This window comes from Melozone crissalis, unplaced genomic scaffold (assembly GCF_028551555.1).
Source record: "Melozone crissalis strain CALT ecotype California unplaced genomic scaffold, PUWL_Pcris_2 ptg000041l_1, whole genome shotgun sequence".
NCBI classification, from domain to species: Eukaryota; Metazoa; Chordata; class Aves; order Passeriformes; family Passerellidae; genus Melozone; species Melozone crissalis.
In genome coordinates, this window is record NW_026535819.1 from 10868982 (window position 1) to 10886038 (window position 17057).

The 17057-nt window shown below is 60.7% G+C and overlaps 2 protein-coding genes across 2 annotated transcripts; one reads left to right on the forward strand and one right to left on the reverse strand.

The window, feature by feature from the left end:
- Positions 1-453: 453 nt before the first annotated feature.
- On the reverse strand, positions 454-6945 carry LOC128942044 (ectonucleoside triphosphate diphosphohydrolase 8-like). The gene is made up of 10 exons (XM_054284230.1): positions 6833-6945; positions 6076-6220; positions 5313-5430; positions 4561-4711; positions 4122-4281; positions 3378-3608; positions 2623-2883; positions 2013-2123; positions 1619-1756; positions 454-1284 (listed from the first exon to the last, which is right to left on the reverse strand). The coding sequence occupies exons 2-10, from the start codon at positions 6199-6201 to the stop codon at positions 1075-1077; spliced, it is 1506 nt and encodes a 501-aa protein (XP_054140205.1). The 5' UTR covers positions 6202-6220; positions 6833-6945; the 3' UTR covers positions 454-1074.
- A 3755-nt stretch (positions 6946-10700) lies between these two features.
- ENTPD8 (ectonucleoside triphosphate diphosphohydrolase 8) lies at positions 10701-16276 on the forward strand. The gene is made up of 9 exons (XM_054284363.1): positions 10701-10820; positions 11242-11359; positions 12292-12442; positions 12722-12881; positions 13395-13625; positions 14120-14380; positions 14785-14895; positions 15050-15184; positions 16079-16276. Exons 1-9 carry the CDS (start codon positions 10701-10703, stop codon positions 16268-16270), a joined length of 1479 nt encoding a protein of 492 aa, XP_054140338.1. The 3' UTR covers positions 16271-16276.
- Positions 16277-17057: the final 781 nt, after the last annotated feature.

Genomic DNA, 17057 nt, shown 5'->3' on the forward strand with positions numbered 1-17057 from the left:
TTTCTCCTGGAATAAAGGGATTGATGTTCCTCAGTGCCTTCCTGCAGACAGCACTGTCCCACCAGCAGAAGGCCTGGACCCCATGGTGTCAGGATGAGGCTCCAGCAGGCTGTGAGTCCTGCCCTGCCCATGGCCTTTGCCTTTGGTTCTGCTCGTTTTTAGCTGCTCTCTGCATGACTCATGCTGTTGTTTGCGTTCCCACAGTGAGGAACAAACCTTTGGTGTCCCTGTGGAATGCTGGGCACCTCACAGCTCTCGCCACCCAAATAAACAAATAAATAAAAGGCAGCACATGGGGAAATGCCTGCTACTCTGCTTCCAAATCGTTGTGATTTTATTACTTCTGTCTCCCAGGTAAGGGCTGGTGACGACAGAGACTCGGGTGAGGCAGTGAATCTATGGGAGGTGTCCCTGCAGACACTGAGGTGGCTGCTGGACTTTGGAGTGGAGCCAGCAGGGCACAAGGACAGGCCTTTCCTTCTCTGAGGAGGTGTCTCACCTCACCCATCACTTGGCTGCCAACAGCACTCCCCAAAAATGTACGGGGGGCCCTGGAAGCTGCCTCTGCCATGTGCCAGCAGTGTTCCCGAGTCACCCTGTGTTGGGAAGGGAGGATGAGCCATGGGGCACGGGGTGCAGCTGGACTGGAGAGGAACCTCATTGCAGGAGAGGAGGCAGAGCTGTGCCATCCCCCCTCAAAGGGCTTCCCAGCCCTAGACAGAGCCCTGTCTCACAGCTGTGGGGAGGCTGTTTGTTGCACAGCTGTGAGGAGGGTGTTTGTTTTACAGCTGTGAGGGTGTTTGTTTCACAGCTGTGAGGAGGGTGTTTCACAGCTGTGAGGAGGGTGTTTTACAGCTGTGGGGAAGGTGTTTCACAGCTGTGAGGACGGTGTTGCACAGCTGTGAGGAGGGTGTTTGTTCCACAGCTGTGCCAGCTCCAGCTCACCAGGCCAGGACTCGGGACCCCCAGGACAAGCCTGTGGCCCCTGGGCACACAGGGGGGATTCTCAGGAAGCAGCTCCCTGCAGAGGAGTGGCAGCAGGACCCGGCCTGGCGGCCTCTGGAGGCAGTGCTGCTACAGCTGCTCGTAGCCCGAGGAGTTTCTGTGGCAGCACGTGGCTGTGAGCAGGCAGAAGATGAGGATGAGCATGATGGCCAGCAGAAGGGTGGCTGCTATCCAGATGCTTCTCGGGAGCTCTGTGACTGCTCTGGGAGGCTCTGAGGGGATCAGGTTGGTGAGATTGAGCATGTAGCCCAGAGTCCAGCCCACATCTGTGTTAGCAACCTGTGCAGACAGACAGGGAAGAGGGATGGGAAAGGCTGCAAAGTACCAGGCAAACTAGAGAAGAGCCTGCACCGCCAGGACCTGCTCCACAACCACCATTTCTGTGCCCAGCTTGGGCTGCAGGGGCCCCAGCAGTGGCATACACTGGGGGAGAGCACAAAGGGCCAGGCCAGATGTGCCAGCAGCTGTGTGAGTGTAGCTCAGGAGCTGCCCTGGGTATGGGCAGTGGGTCTGTGCTGTCCTGGCATCCCCCGTCCCCAGCAGCAGCAGGGGGGACACAAGGCACTTCATGGCACAAAGTGTGGAAGCTGGGGGCTGCTGGACACTCTCCTACCTGCTGGATGAAGTGGATGCTGGGCCATGTTGTGATGTTGAATTTGTAGCCTTGCAGGAGGAGGGTGAGGATGTAGGAGCTGGCTGAGCAGGCGTCACGGAGCTGGGTCCTGCTCGCCGTGGGGAACAACTCCTGCACCTGCAGAGGTGGGAGAACAGGGGCAGGCTGGACCCAGAGCAGTGCTGGATGTGCCCACGCTGGGGAGCAGCCCCTCTGCAGCTGGGAGCAAAGAGACCCCGGGGAGCAGCAGGCTGCTCTCCCATCTCTCTCCAGGTGCACAGACCTTTGCGCTCCTCCTGGCTCTCTGCAGCTGAGCACAGCAGAGGAGGGGCTGGGGATGAGCCTTGAGGCTGCCCAGTGCCCAGGTGAAACACACTCCTGGGCAGAACCTCACCTGCTTCCAGCTGCTGTTGCATATCTGCCTGATGGTGGCATTGACCAAGGTCAGGGACTGCTCTCCTGTCAGGTTCAGGAAGTGAAGGCTGTGATAAAACCCTGAGAAGGCCTGTGGGTGTCGAGACCAAAGGTGACAGGTTATTGAAGCACTCAGGACACTGATGCCACCCACCCCTAAGCAGGGGTCCCTGTAAGGCCCCGCTCACACTGCAAGGAGCTGGCAGTGACCCTGGGGGAGGCAGCTGGGAACGCTGCCCACACAGACAGGGAATGGCACTGGGAGAAGAGAGGTCTGGGGCTGCCTGGCACACAGGTCAGCACCCCCTTGATGGTCTGCCAGAAAGTCTCAGAGCTGGCTCACAACCCAGGGGCTGTTCCTGCACTCTGAGCTGGCTCACACAGGCTCCCTCAGACAAGGTCTTCCCATTTCCCTCAGGAATGCTGGCACGTGGCAGGAGGCAGAAGCCACCTCTGAGCACACAAGAGGTTTGCAGATAGAGCCAGCTCCGAGGATCCCTCTCTCCCCAGCCCGTTCCACAATCAGTGGCAGAGCAGACACCCAGGCCCTGCCTTCACCCTCCCCCAGGCAGGGCACGGAGGCTGCTTACCAAGAACTGTCCCCGCACGGGGGGCTGATAGACCCCATTGAAGCCGCACGGCCCCTGCGCCCCGCAGCTGAAGTTGAAGAGTCTCCGCACGGCCGTGTCACACGCGGCTGGGTCCCCTGTCCCCGTCACCGTGAGGACAAGGCCAGGGCTGGCTGAGCTGGGCGCACGCACACAGGGGCTGTCGTAGAGCTCTGCCACGGTGATGTTCTCCTGGTACCCCTGGGGGTAGCAGGGGTGCTTGATCTGGCTACTCGAGCTCGCCTGGAGAGAGATGGAGCCATTAATGGGGCTGCAGTGCCACTGAGACCTTCCCACAGCCCATCCCAAAAGGCAGGACTACACCCCAGGAGGACTGCATGCACCCCACCTGGGAGCTCCCTGAGCAGCCCTGGCTCCTGCAGCGCTGGGCTCTGCCTCTGTCCCCGGGCAGCAGTGCAGGGACTGTGCTGGGAAACCTCTCTCTGGGCAGGAATGGAGCAAGGCCAAGAGCATGGTGACAGCAGAAAAACTACACATACAGCTGGGCTGGGGAAATTACAAAAAATGCCACTGCACGTCAAGATGTGGGGAGAAGGGAGCCCTGGCTGGCAACCACCACCACCTTCCACCCAAATGAGGCAATTTTTTGCTTCCCTAGATAAAACCCAAGCCTCTGCCAACTCCTGACTCTTGGCCCACAGGCACGCCCAGCGCTCCAGGGGGAGATGTGCCACAGCACTGGGAGATGGCTGAGCAGCCCCCGTGCCCCGTGGCACCTGGTGCAGAGCTGCCAGCAGCATCTTCAGGGCCTGGCTCTGCCCGTAGCACAGGTAGCTGTGGCTGTACAGGGAGTAGTTGGTGCCGTAGAGCCGGAAGAACACGGACGTGTTCCTGTCCTCCACGGGGACCCCGGGCTGGAAGGTGATCTGCGTCGAGGCACCGCCGAGGTCCAGAGCTCCCAGAACCTCGCTGTCCTGGGGATGCTCCCATTTCTCTGCAAACGAGAACTGGCCCAACACACAGCAAGGCTTAGCCTGAACTGCAGCACTCACACTCCCACTCCCTTCCCGCAAGGACTTGGGGGCCCCAGGGGCACCTTCCACCTGCTCCTGGCTCCCTGATTTACCCATGCCTGCCCACATCCTCCTCAACCCACGGACACTTCCACAGAGCACTCAGGCGTGGCCTCTTGGCTGCTGCACATCTGCTGGGATCCAGACACTTGGAGCAAGGAAAAAGGAACCCTGTACCCTGGAGGCCGATCCCGCTGCCAGATCCCTGGGACCCCAAAATCCACCCCTGTGTCAGCACATGAGAGCACAGGCTGAGCTGGACACAAAGATCCTGTTAATCCCATTAACGAGGTGGAATCTGCAGCCCACAACCACAGGGTACCTTTGCCTGCCTGACCAGTGCCCCAAAGCTCCATTCCTCCCTCCTCTGCAGGTAAGGAAAGCTGCTGCAGCTCAGACAGGGACGTTCTCCCCACCGGCCCTCCCCTGCCCTCTCCCCAGCTGCACCTTGACCAGTGTCTCCAGCAGGTAGTTGACAGTGACCCAGCCAAAGGAGCCCTCCTCGCTGCCCGTCAGGATCCGGGCTCCGCGGAAATCCACAGGGTACTCCCCAATGGCCTTGGACACCTCGGCCAAGACCTGCTCGGCCTTGCTGCTGTTCTCCTCCCTGCCAGCAAAGGCACAAACACCTCAGGTGCTGCACGCCCTGCCTGGCACCTCTGGCAGCCGGGCTGGCACTGAGAGGCCGCCGTGCCCTGCCAAGGAGCTGCTCCCGACATCTCTCCAGCACGGCCAGCGGCTCTCCCGGACACGCCGTGGCGCCGCGGGCAGGGCTGCTCTGCCCATGCCCACGGCCTGGCCGGGCAGCACCCCCGTGCCCGGGCCCTGTGCCCCGCTGCCAGCCCCGGCTCCCGCGCCGAGCGGGAAGGGCGGGAGGTGCCGGTACCTCAGCAGCCGCATGCCGGCCGTGGCCCCCAGGTACGCGGGGGTCTCCCGCTGCTGCTCGGCCGGGACGATCTTCATGGCCCTGTCCAGGCAAGGCTTCAGGCTGGCGCCAGCCCCCGCGGGGTTGTCTGCGTAGCTGGAGATGCCGGGTCCTGCCGCAGGGAACCGGTGATGGAGAGAGCCCAGCGCCGCCCCGCAGGGACAGCACAGCAGGGGACATGTTCAGACACACTCAGGTGTCCCTGCCATAGCACCTGCCCTGCTTGGTTTGGAGCTGCAGATACTGGAATGCAAACTGCTGCCCCAGGGGCTGTGAGGTCCCACCTGAGTGGAGACGGGGGATTGCTCAGGGAGTTGTGCAGTGCTTTGGGGAGGCCCTGTGGGCACACGAAGCTGGACATAGTGAAAGAAGGTGTGAACAGATGTGGTAAGAAGAGCCAAGGAAACTGAGGCAGGGGAGAAGGAGCAAAGGGCACATCCAGCCTCGCAAGCCGTGAGGTGATTCACATCTGGAAAGGACTGGCTGCAGGATCTGAGCTACGTGGGAGCCCAATTCCTCCCCCACCTTTGCACCTCCCAGTGACTGTAGGGCTCCCTCAGGTGCAGACGATCCCGACCCTTTCCTGTGATTCCTCTCAGGGCAATCTCCCTTCAGCCCAGAGCAGGCTGAAAGGGATCAGTGACGGTGCTGTGAGGGTTTGGGACGGCGCTCCAGGAGGCTGCGAGAGAGGGAGGGCAGCCCCCAGCACTCACCGGACACAGAGCAGGCCTCCACCTGGGACACGATGCCCGTGCCGTTCTCCTTGTCCGCGCGCCACCGGTAGATGTAGAGGGACGTGTGTGTGGAGCCAGCGTCAAACACCAGGCCGTGCTGGGGAGCAGAGGGGGCATGGGCTCACAGCTGGCCCGGGGCTGCACCAAGTGCCACGGGGGTTTCTGAGAGCTTCTGCTCCTGCTTCCCCTGTAGGGCCACGAGCAGCAGAGGTCTGCACATCACCCTCCCTTCAGCAGCCCTGCTCCACCTCTAACAGCCCCGGGTTCGCCGCTCCAGCGAGTCCCAGCCCAGGAAGGACGCGCAGGTCAGCGGGGTGAGTCGCAGAGCAGGGAGGCACCCAGGCATGGCCCAAAGCTCAGGCTGCTCCCAGGCCTTTAGCAAATCTGACAAAACCTGGCATTTTTTAGCAGACCAGCCGCAGAAAGCAGTAGGGAAGAGAGGTGAGATCCCCACAGGTGGTCTGGATGTCTGAAACAGGGAAGAGAGTGACTGGGGTGGCAGATGGAGCAGCTGCAGAGAGAAGGCTGCACTTCTCTCTCCCACCTTTACCAAGCAGCCAGGACTGTGGTTTGGGGGAGGCTGATCTGCTCAGTGCCACCTTGATGAGGCTGAGTCCTGAAAAACTGGGCTGATCATGGGGAAACTTGCAAGCTGAGAGGAACGCAGGGCTGATGGAGGAATTCGAGATAGAAAGGGGTTGGTGGGATTCGCAGGCTCCCCCAGGTCTCACTGGACACCTACTTTGATTCTGGTAGGAAGGACAGCATCCTTTGCCGGGAGCAGGACCAGGACGAAGACGACCACGGTCAGCAGGGCCAGCACGGCCGCCCAGCCCCAGCCCACCGCCCTGAGCAGGCGCGGCGACATCGATGGGCTCTGGGGAGGTCTGCAGGAAGGGATGGATTGGGGAGGGGTCACTGGCGAGGGATGGTCTTTGGGAGGTTTGCGAGGAGGCGTGGTCTCTAGGAGGAGGGTCTGCAGAGAGGGGCTGTGGGCAGGGGCGGCTTTTGGGAGGAGGGTGTGTGGGGAGGGAGGAGAGTTTGGGGGGAGGGATGGTCTTTGGGAGGATCTTTGAGGGGAGGGATGGTCTTTGGGAGCAGGGTTTGGGGGGAGGGATGGTCTTTGGGAGGAGGGTTTGGGGGGAGGGATGGTCTTTGGGAGGCGGGTCTGCGGGGCGGGATGGGCTTTGGGAGGAGGATGTGCGTGAGGGATACTCATTTGGGAGGACCTTTGGGAAGGGGGACGGGGGATCTTTGGGAAGGTCTGCGAGGAGGAAGGGACTTTGCCCGAGGAGCCCCAAGCCGCCTGTCTCTGCCCCGAGCCTCCAACCTCTCCGGGGATCCCCTTCTCCCTGTAGCTCGTGGTCCCCCCCACCCCCTAAGTGACCCCCTGGGACACGAGCTGGGCCAATGGGGACACTATGAACTTGTCTGGCCCCGAGCCGCCGGGAAGGGGCAGGGGCGAAGCTCCCGCCTGCCGCGGTCCGACCGTCCCGTACCTGTGCCCGGAGCCCTCTCCGTCCCTCGGTGGGGCGGCGATCGGGGCACGGCCCGCTCCCCGCCGGCCCCGGGCCCACGCCGCCCCGGCGGAGCAGAGCGAAGCGAAAGCAAAGCCGAGCCGCTCTCGGACGTCCGGGTCCGGCCCCGGCCGGGGCGGGCTCTGGGCGCTGCCGCGGGCGGAAAGAGCGGAGAGCTCGGGGCTGCGGCTGCCCGCACCGGACACCGGCCCCGGCCTGCCTGTCCCTGCCCGCCTGCTCCCTCCCTGTCCCTCTGCCTGCTCCTTGCCTGTCCCTGCCTGTCCTCCTGCCTGCTCCCTGCCTGCTCCCTGCCTGTCCCTCTGCCTGCTCCCTGCCTGTACCCCTGGCTTTGCCCTGTCTGTCCCTCTGCCTGTCCCCTCCTTGTACCCTGCCACTCCCTCCCTTACTCTGCCTCCCCCCTGCCTGCACCACGCTCCCGCACTCTGCCTGTTCCCTGCCCACTCCCTGCCCGCACTGCCCCAAAGCCACGGGACTCTGGCCATGGACAGGTGCTGGCCATGGGGACAGAGCAGACCTTGGCAATGGGGGTGGCTCCCTAACCGTGGGGACAGCTCGGTGCCTGCCCGTGGGGATGGGTCCCACGCGGATGACTGTGGGGACAGCTCTTCACCTGCCAGGTCCTTCCTGTTTCTGTCCCGAGCCCCGCTGCCAGCCTGGCTTGCAGGGGTCCCGCAGAGCCGGGTGACAGCAGGGTGACAGGGCAGGCTCGGCCCCTCACGGCGTTTGTGCCGCCGGTCTGGCAGGGGTGTCTGAGGCTCCCGGAGCTCAGCTGCTGCCTCCGGCGCCAGGCGCTCGCAGGCTCCGGGGGCTGCCCGGGATCTCTCTGTCCCCTCGCCGATCTCCGCGGGCAGCGCAGCCCCCCCGGCCCCGGGCGGAGCGCGCCCGGCCGTGCCGCTCCTCCAGCAGCGAAGTGGTTAATCCCGGATGCTCTTATCACCCCGGCTCTCCAGCCCCGGCCCCGCTGCCTCCCGGACAAGCGCTCTCCTGGGCAGGTTGCTGGTGCGGGGCCAAGGGGAGGGCCACGCCGGGAGGCAGCCTTTGTCCCAGGAGCGGGCTCCCGGCCCCAGGTGCGCGCTGAGCCCGGGCCGAGGCGGCGGGGCCGGAGCGGCGGCCGGAGCCGGCGGGGTGAGCCGGGGCAGGCACGGGGGGAGCCGGGCCCGGGGCTGCTGCCCCTCCATGGAGCTGGGCTGGGAGCGGGCCCGGGCAGCAGCGGGGGCGGTGCTGGGGCAAACGCGCTCCGTGGGGCGGTGCGGGAGGGCGAGGGGGCCGGGGCGGCCGCTCGCCGCACGAGGTTCCCAGGTGCGGGGGGCAGAGGGACACGGAGGGCACAGAGACCAGGCACGGAGGGCACTGCCAAGCCCCAGCGCGGGTGGGAGGTGGGATGCAGGGAACTGCTCTGCCTGGCAGGGATGCTCCTGGCATCCACAGTCACACTCTTAGAACCTTCAGAGCGTTTTCTGCTTTCAAATCCCAAATGTGCCCAGTGGGAAGCCAGCTCCCCCATTGTCCTGAGCAACAGGCAGTTTAGATCCAGCAGTGGCTCTGAGCCTTTTGCCCCAATTTTTGAGGCCCTGCTCCCTGTGCACAAGGGATGCTGCAAGTGAGAGATGTCCCACAGGTGTTTGTCAAGCTTGTCATCATGGCCAGCCCTACACATCAAGTGCAGCCCTGCTCCAGCTGCTGGGCACAGCTGGAAACTTTGCACATCTGGAAATGGGCAGGCACTGTGCAGCATCGTGCCTCCTCTGCAGCTCTGGAGGCATCAGCACCACTCTCCCGTCCTGCTGCTCCTGATCCTGCATGGATGGTAGCAGGTACTGGAGCTGCCCAGCCCCAGGATGCCACAGAAAGCCTGGACAGATCAAACAGCTTCTCACATTGTTTCCCACCCACTTGGCTCTCTTTCTGTGCCCTGTTCTCCTGCCTGGGAGAGCTGGCTCTGTGCTGCCTTTGGATGTTACCCCCTGTCCAGTCAGAACGGGAATCAGTCCCTAGCAGAGCAGGAGGAGCCCATTTCCCATCCTCTCCTGCATTCAGCACAGTGCAATTTGTCACCAATTCGTGTCCTTCCATTTCACAGTGCGTGGGACAGAGCTTTTCAGGATGTAGGCTGGGCTGCAGACTTTTCCCATTGCTTTGTTTGCTACCTGGAGCAGATGAATCACATCCCAACGGCACAGTTATAATGGGGCAAACCCCAGCAGGGCTGCTGGGACTGCAGATATGACAACTGGGGACATAATTAAGTGGTTTTCTTGGTGGTGCTGGGTTAATGATTTGAGTCTGAGATAACTTTGAATCGATAACCACTTTAATATCTCAAAGAGGTCCTTAATGATTCCCCATTTCTATGAGAAGGATTTATCAGAGGATTCCATACAATCTCTTCATAGCCATTGTAGAGGGAAGGCTCCTGGCTATAGGACAAGGTCTGATAAGGGATTTTGGTGGCCCCATATCCCATAGGCCCAAAGAACAGCTGCTGTTCATTGTTGTGCATCTCATGCCATGCAGGAGATTGGTCACCCTTGCTCATTGCCAGAGATGCTGACTCCAAAACAGGAATCAGCATCTCCTTTGAACTTGCCAAAGGTCTTTTCTCTCCACTGGCCTGGGAAAAGGGCAGGGGAATTTCTCAGGGACTTTATGCACTCACAGGAGAATTGTGTAGCCAAGTGACAGCTCCAGGTCCCACCCAAGGCACTGGTGGGGTTAAACCATGCCTCTGGTACCCAGGGCTCTCAGGCCACCCGCAGGTTATAGCTGGAGTGTGAAGCAAGGTCAGCCTCAGCAGGATGCAGCAGGCATCCTGCCTGTGTGGCTCAAGGCAACAGGCAGGGCAGTGCAGGAGGAGGAGGGAGAGCTGTGCATTGCAAAAAGCACATCTGGAGCAGCTGTGAGGTGCTGAGCACATGGATATCTCAGCTGCCCTGTGCAGAGGCTGTCACAGAGAACCAGACTCTTTGCTTTGCTACAATTCCTTAGGAGTACCTGGGGGCTGTTTCTGCTGGGAGCTGAGCTCTGGATGGACAAGTGGGAAGTGCTCCAGTCTCCAAGGGCAGTGCTGTGGGCATTCCAGCCTGGCTGTGTGCCCAGATCAGCAGGAGCTTCTGCCTCTGCTCTCCTGCCTGCCCTTGGGGCTGCAGGAGAGGTGTGGGGATCACAGCAGGCATGGACACTGTCCCTGTGCATCTCTTACATGCTGTGGCATCAGTAAGAGCTGGGCCAGGCAGGAGAAACACAGCTGGAGGTGCTGTTTCCCTGCCTGAAGCAGAGAGGACTCTCTCAGGGACAATCTGGGCCTGCTGGGCAACAGATGGGACCTGGTCCCAAGTGTTGTGGGATGGGTTTTGAGGTGGCAGCATGTGGGTGCTGGAGGGATGTGGCTCTGCACCCCAGAGAGGATGGTCACACTGGCTCCCCTGCCAGGCCACGATCCTGCTCCCAGCTTGGAACTCCAGCTAGCCACGGCTGGGCTTCCCCCAGTGATGCTGCTGTGAAGGAAGGTGCTGATTGCCAGCCAGGGAACAGCTTGAGCAGGGCTGGGCACAGAGGGACCTGAGGGGCTGCAGGTGAGAAGGCAGGGCTGAACAAGTTGTACTGAAAATCCGCCAAGGAGGGAGTGCTCAGAATGGCAGAGTGTCCCAGCCTTGAGGCTGCCAGCAGCCCCACTGGGATGGGTCCAGAGGAGCCCATGGATAATATCCTCTTCCATGCTAAGAGCAGCCATGTACCAGAGAATGGCTTCATTGCTGGGAAGGGAAAGTCCCATAGCCATGCATGAGGTGTGAGCTGGGGGCTGGGGCTGTCCCTGCAGGTTGGAGGAGGAATGGGCTCCAAAGCCAAGGCCATTGCCGGTCTCCTGGCAGCCACCTGTGTCTGCAGCGTCATCGCCCTCATTCTGAGCGTGGTGAATGTGAAGGATGTGCTTCTGCCCCCCAGCACCAAGGTAGGGTCCTCAGGAGAAGCACAGCTCTCATTTGGCTGCTGGCTACCGCTGGGTGTTGGGTTTTGCCTGGGTTTCAGGCAGGCTGTGCTTTGTCACCAACATAGGGACAATGCCCTGCACAGACTGGAGCGGGTCTAGCTGAATTTGGTCACTGTGCCTGGCCCCACAGCACATGCAGCTTTTTCATCCCAAAGCACTGCCAGCCCCAGGGGCTTGGGAAGGATCCTTGTCCCCAACACAGCTGGTAACTGCAATGCCACCAGACTTTTTCTGTCCTGGTGAACACCAGTCTTGTTTGGCCATTCTAGGCTCCCCTGCCCAGCAGGAACTCCTTTGGCTCTCCTGGAGCTTCTCTCCCTCACTCTGCAGCAGGTGACGCTGGTCTGCTCCCCTGACACCCCATGTCCCCTCTGCTCCCCAGCATGGCCTGGTGTTTGACGCTGGCTCCACACACACGTCCCTCTACATCTACCGGTGGCGCGCGGACAAGGAGAACGGCACGGGCATCGTGTCCCAGGTGGAGGCCTGCTCTGTGTCCGGTGAGTGCTGGGGGCTGCCCTCCCTCTCCATGGCCAGCCTTGGTGCTGCCCTGCATGGCTGTTCCACACACCAAAGCTGATTCATGCCAGCTGTGATAAATGCTAATTTATCTATTGGGCATTTCTAAATACCCACAGGGGCGTGTATTCCTATTGCTGTGTCAGGCTTCGGCACAAGGACAAGTCTCTCTGGAGGAAATGCCCACCCTAGAGAGCAGATGTAGGAGCAGATAAATGGTACATGGAGCCGGGTGGGGGCTAGCGAAGGCCAGCAGGCCAGGGCAGAGGTGCCTGGGCAAGGGGAAGAGGGCTCAGAGCTCACCTTGCCCTCACGTCCCACTCGGCAGCAGCGGCATGGCAGTTACTGGTTAACTGCAAAGGTCAGGCCGAGGGCAAAGTGTACCGCAAGGGCTGCTTGGGCTAATGGCAGTTATTGAGTCAAAGCTCCCGGGAAGATAAACAGTGAGATTTCCACCCCAGAGCCTGGCCCTACCAACTGCAGGACCATGCCAGGTTCTCAGATCCAGTGCCAGCCTCTGAAAATAGGGAGGCTGTGCAAGGGCACACAGAGTGTCTATCAGCTCCAGGTGCCCTCAGGGAAATGGGGAACAGCTGTGTTTGTCGCCAGCTCCTGCAGGACGGACTGGCCGTGCCCAGCACTTCGGCTCCCCCGGGATCAGCTGTGCGCTCAGCCTCCCCGGGCAGGCCCGCAGCCCTCCCGCTCTGCCCGGAGCAGGAGCTCCTGCGGCTCCCGGGGCGAGTGGCCGTGCCACAGCTGCTGCCGCCTGGAGGGACAGCTCCGAGCACGGGTCGGGACTACCTGGGGCAAGCAACAAAAAAGCCCTATGGGATTCCTGGGCGGACATCTCCCCTGCTGTGCCGTCCCTGCGGGGCGGCGCTGGGCTCTCTCCATCACCGGTTCCCTGCGGCAGGACACGGCATCTCCAGCTACGCAGACAACCCCGCGGGGGCTGGCGCCAGCCTGAAGCCTTGCCTGGACAGGGCCATGAAGATCGTCCCGGCCGAGCAGCAGCGGGAGACCCCCGCGTACCTGGGGGCCACGGCCGGCATGCGGCTGCTGAGGTACCGGCACCTCCCGCCCTTCCCGCTCGGCGCGGGAGCCGGGGCTGGCAGCGGGGCACAGGGCCCGGGCACGGGGGTGCTGCCCGGCCAGGCCGTGGGCATGGGCAGAGCAGCCCTGCCCGCGGCGCCACGGCGTGTCCGGGAGAGCCGCTGGCCGTGCTGGAGAGATGTCGGGAGCAGCTCCTTGGCAGGGCACGGCGGCCTCTCAGTGCCAGCCCGGCTGCCAGAGGTGCCAGGCAGGGCGTGCAGCACCTGAGGTGTTTGTGCCTTTGCTGGCAGGGAGGAGAACAGCAGCAAGGCCGAGCAGGTCTTGGCCGAGGTGTCCAAGGCCATTGGGGAGTACCCTGTGGATTTCCGCGGAGCCCGGATCCTGACGGGCAGCGAGGAGGGCTCCTTTGGCTGGGTCACTGTCAACTACCTGCTGGAGACACTGGTCAAGGTGCAGCTGGGGAGAGGGCAGGGGAGGGCCGGTGGGGAGAACGTCCCTGTCTGAGCTGCAGCAGCTTTCCTTACCTGCAGAGGAGGGAGGAATGGAGCTTTGGGGCACTGGTCAGGCAGGCAAAGGTACCCTGTGGTTGTGGGCTGCAGATTCCACCTCGTTAATGGGATTAACAGGATCTTTGTGTCCAGCTCAGCCTGTGCTCTCATGTGCTGACACAGGGGTGGATTTTGGGGTCCCAGGGATCTGGCAGCGGGATCGGCCTCCAGGGTACAGGGTTCCTTTTTCCTTGCTCCAAGTGTCTGGATCCCAGCAGATGTGCAGCAGCCAAGAGGCCACGCCTGAGTGCTCTGTGGAAGTGTCCGTGGGTTGAGGAGGATGTGGGCAGGCATGGGTAAATCAGGGAGCCAGGAGCAGGTGGAAGGTGCCCCTGGGGCCCCCAAGTCCTTGCGGGAAGGGAGTGGGAGTGTGAGTGCTGCAGTTCAGGCTAAGCCTTGCTGTGTGTTGGGCCAGTTCTCGTTTGCAGAGAAATGGGAGCATCCCCAGGACAGCGAGGTTCTGGGAGCTCTGGACCTCGGCGGTGCCTCGACGCAGATCACCTTCCAGCCCGGGGTCCCCGTGGAGGACAGGAACACGTCCGTGTTCTTCCGGCTCTACGGCACCAACTACTCCCTGTACAGCCACAGCTACCTGTGCTACGGGCAGAGCCAGGCCCTGAAGATGCTGCTGGCAGCTCTGCACCAGGTGCCACGGGGCACGGGGGCTGCTCAGCCATCTCCCAGTGCTGTGGCACATCTCCCCCTGGAGCGCTGGGCGTGCCTGTGGGCCAAGAGTCAGGAGTTGGCAGAGGCTTGGGTTTTATCTAGGGAAGCAAAAAATTGCCTCATTTGGGTGGAAGGTGGTGGTGGTTGCCAGCCAGGGCTCCCTTCTCCCCACATCTTGACGTGCAGTGGCATTTTTTGTAATTTCCCCAGCCCAGCTGTATGTGTAGTTTTTCTGCTGTCACCATGCTCTTGGCCTTGCTCCATTCCTGCCCAGAGAGAGGTTTCCCAGCACAGTCCCTGCACTGCTGCCTGGGGACAGAGGCAGAGCCCAGCGCTGCAGGAGCCAGGGCTGCTCAGGGAGCTCCCAGGTGGGGTGCATGCAGTCCTCCTGGGGTGTAGTCCTGCCTTTTGGGATGGGCTGTGGGAAGGTCTCAGTGGCACTGCAGCCCCATTAATGGCTCCATCTCTCTCCAGGCGAGCTCGAGTAGCCAGATCAAGCACCCCTGCTACCCCCAGGGGTACCAGGAGAACATCACCGTGGCAGAGCTCTACGACAGCCCCTGTGTGCGTGCGCCCAGCTCAGCCAGCCCTGGCCTTGTCCTCACGGTGACGGGGACAGGGGACCCAGCCGCGTGTGACACGGCCGTGCGGAGACTCTTCAACTTCAGCTGCGGGGCGCAGGGGCCGTGCGGCTTCAATGGGGTCTATCAGCCCCCCGTGCGGGGACAGTTCTTGGTAAGCAGCCTCCGTGCCCTGCCTGGGGGAGGGTGAAGGCAGGGCCTGGGTGTCTGCTCTGCCACTGATTGTGGAACGGGCTGGGGAGAGAGGGATCCTCGGAGCTGGCTCTATCTGCAAACCTCTTGTGTGCTCAGAGGTGGCTTCTGCCTCCTGCCACGTGCCAGCATTCCTGAGGGAAATGGGAAGACCTTGTCTGAGGGAGCCTGTGTGAGCCAGCTCAGAGTGCAGGAACAGCCCCTGGGTTGTGAGCCAGCTCTGAGACTTTCTGGCAGACCATCAAGGGGCTGCCCGATGCAGAACCCTGGGAATTACTTGAGACTCTCTCCCCAGGCAAGAGGGGCCCCTGGGTCTTTTCTCAGGTGAGGAAGCAATTGTTTTTCACCATGTTCCCTTGCCCCCAGGCCTTTGCTGGGTTCTACTACACCTTCAGCTTCCTAAACCTGACCCGCCAGCAGTCTCTGCGTGAAGTCAACACCACAGTCCATTCTTTCTGCCGGAGGAACTGGACAGAGGTGAGAGCCCTGTGAAGGGCAGCCAGGAGCCTTGTGCTTATCCTGTCCCAAATCTCTGTCCTTGGAGTACAAGCTGTGCTGTTCCCTGGGCTTGGGAGGGTTTCTGAGCCTCTCTTTCTTTCCCTGTTGCACTCTGTCCCTGATGGCCTCACAGCTGGTGCAGAGCTTCCCAAAGGATTTGAAGTACCTGCACACCTACTGCTCCGCGGCCTTTTACATCCTGACGCTGCTGCTCGATGGCTACAAGTTCAATGAGCACACCTGGAGCAACATCCACTTCAGCAGGCAGGTAAACACCTGTGGGCAGCAGGAGAGGGTGGACATGCTCAGGAGCAGCATCTCTGGAGTCCTCTGTGCCAGAGATGTGTCCCTGTTTCACGGCTGCTCCCCAGGGGTCCCAGGAGAGCTTTGCTGTCTCTTAGCCATGCCCAAACCTCTGACCCAGCTCATGTCTCACTTTCCCTGCTGTCAATGTAACTGATTTTAGGGGGGTCAGGGAAAACCAGAAGATTTGGCCACTTTGGTCTCTGATGTTGTTATCAGAAAGGTGATGGTGGCCCCATGACCACTTTGAACCAGAGTATGGCCTGACCAGAATATTTCCAGGATGAGAGGAGACAGCCTCAGATTTTGCCAGGGGAAGCTTAGTTAGGTACTAGGAATGGTGTTTTTTCATGGAAATGAAAATGGAAAGGGTCAGGCTTTGTAACAGGCTGCCCAGAGCACTGGTGGAGTCACCATCCCAGGAAGTGTTCAAACAACATGTGGATGTGGCACAAACAGCATGTGGATGAGGACACAGCTTAGTGATGAGCATGGTGGCGGTGCTGGGCTGATGGCTGGACTCCATGATCTGAAAGGTCTTTTCTGATCTTACTCTGCAGCCAAATTAGAAGGATTATGGCAACAGAGGAAACCCCAGATCCAAAATCACGTGCAGGTCACAGAGGCACACCTGGATCAGGGCAGTCATCCATGTTCAGCTGTCCCTTACCCCTGGGGGAGGGGGGGCAGGAAAGCTCTTTGTGCAAGTGCTGCTGGCAAGATCAGGTTCATCACAGCCTGGTCCCCACGTGAGACAGCTGGGACAGCTCACGGGACAGATGCCCCCCAGCCCCTCACACAAGCTGCTGGTGCCTGGCAGAGGTGCTTTTGGATGATGCCCTGTGCTGTCTCCCTGCAGGCAGCAAACACAGACATCGGGTGGACACTGGGCTTCATGCTGAACTTGACCAACATGATCCCTGCTGAGGCTCTGCAGCAGGTCAAGGGCCACCAGCCCGGCCTGTGGGCAGGGGCCGTCTCCTTCCTCGTGCTGGCCATCGTGGCAGGCCTGGTGGCTGCTTTCCTGCACTGCTTCTGGAAAACAAAGTAGCTCCCAGCCTCCTAACTACAGGCATCCTAGGCATCCTGCCTTCTAAACCAGGCAGGGAAGTGGTGCAGAAGAGGTGGAAAGTGGAGAAGGATGAAGGCATTAGACCCATCTCCATTACTCAGGGGATCTGACTGGGTCATCTCTGTGAATATGGAAGGTGACTTGATCTCTCTCCAAGAGGAAGACTCCTTTAATCTGACTGCCAAAAGCTGATTGAGACTTGCTGGCTGCATGAAGCTAAAAAAATTCAAATGAGAAATAAAATCAGTTTTGTTTTTCAAATATGAATGTCACTGCTCAGCCTAGCACAGTTTCCTTGGCATTCCCAGTCCTGCTGGGCTACTCTTCCAACAGTCCTGGGAGGCAACTGGCAATGGAGAGCGGTGGTGGCACCTAACTCTGAGCAGAGGGATGACATCATCTGTGTCCTGCCCTGTGCAAGATGCGCAATATTTTTGTAGTATGTGACAGAATCTCTTCCCAAAGACACTGTCAGCTGTTGTTAAAAATACTTACTGGCATATCTCAGCAGAAAAACACAAGTGGAAGTTGATTTAAGAGTTGCCATCTCTGGCTCAGGGTTTATTTTATATTCAAGTTACATTGCCAAGTTTTGTCAAGACACCAAATCCAGAACAGGTTCCAGCTCCAGGCACTTGAGTGTTTTATTTAGATCAGCCCAGCCCAGTTGCAGGAATTGGACAGGGCTTTCACCTTTGCAGCACCAGCCCAGCACTGCACTTCCCAGCCAGCCCTTTCTCCAGGGCTCTCCCACAACCCAGAGCTG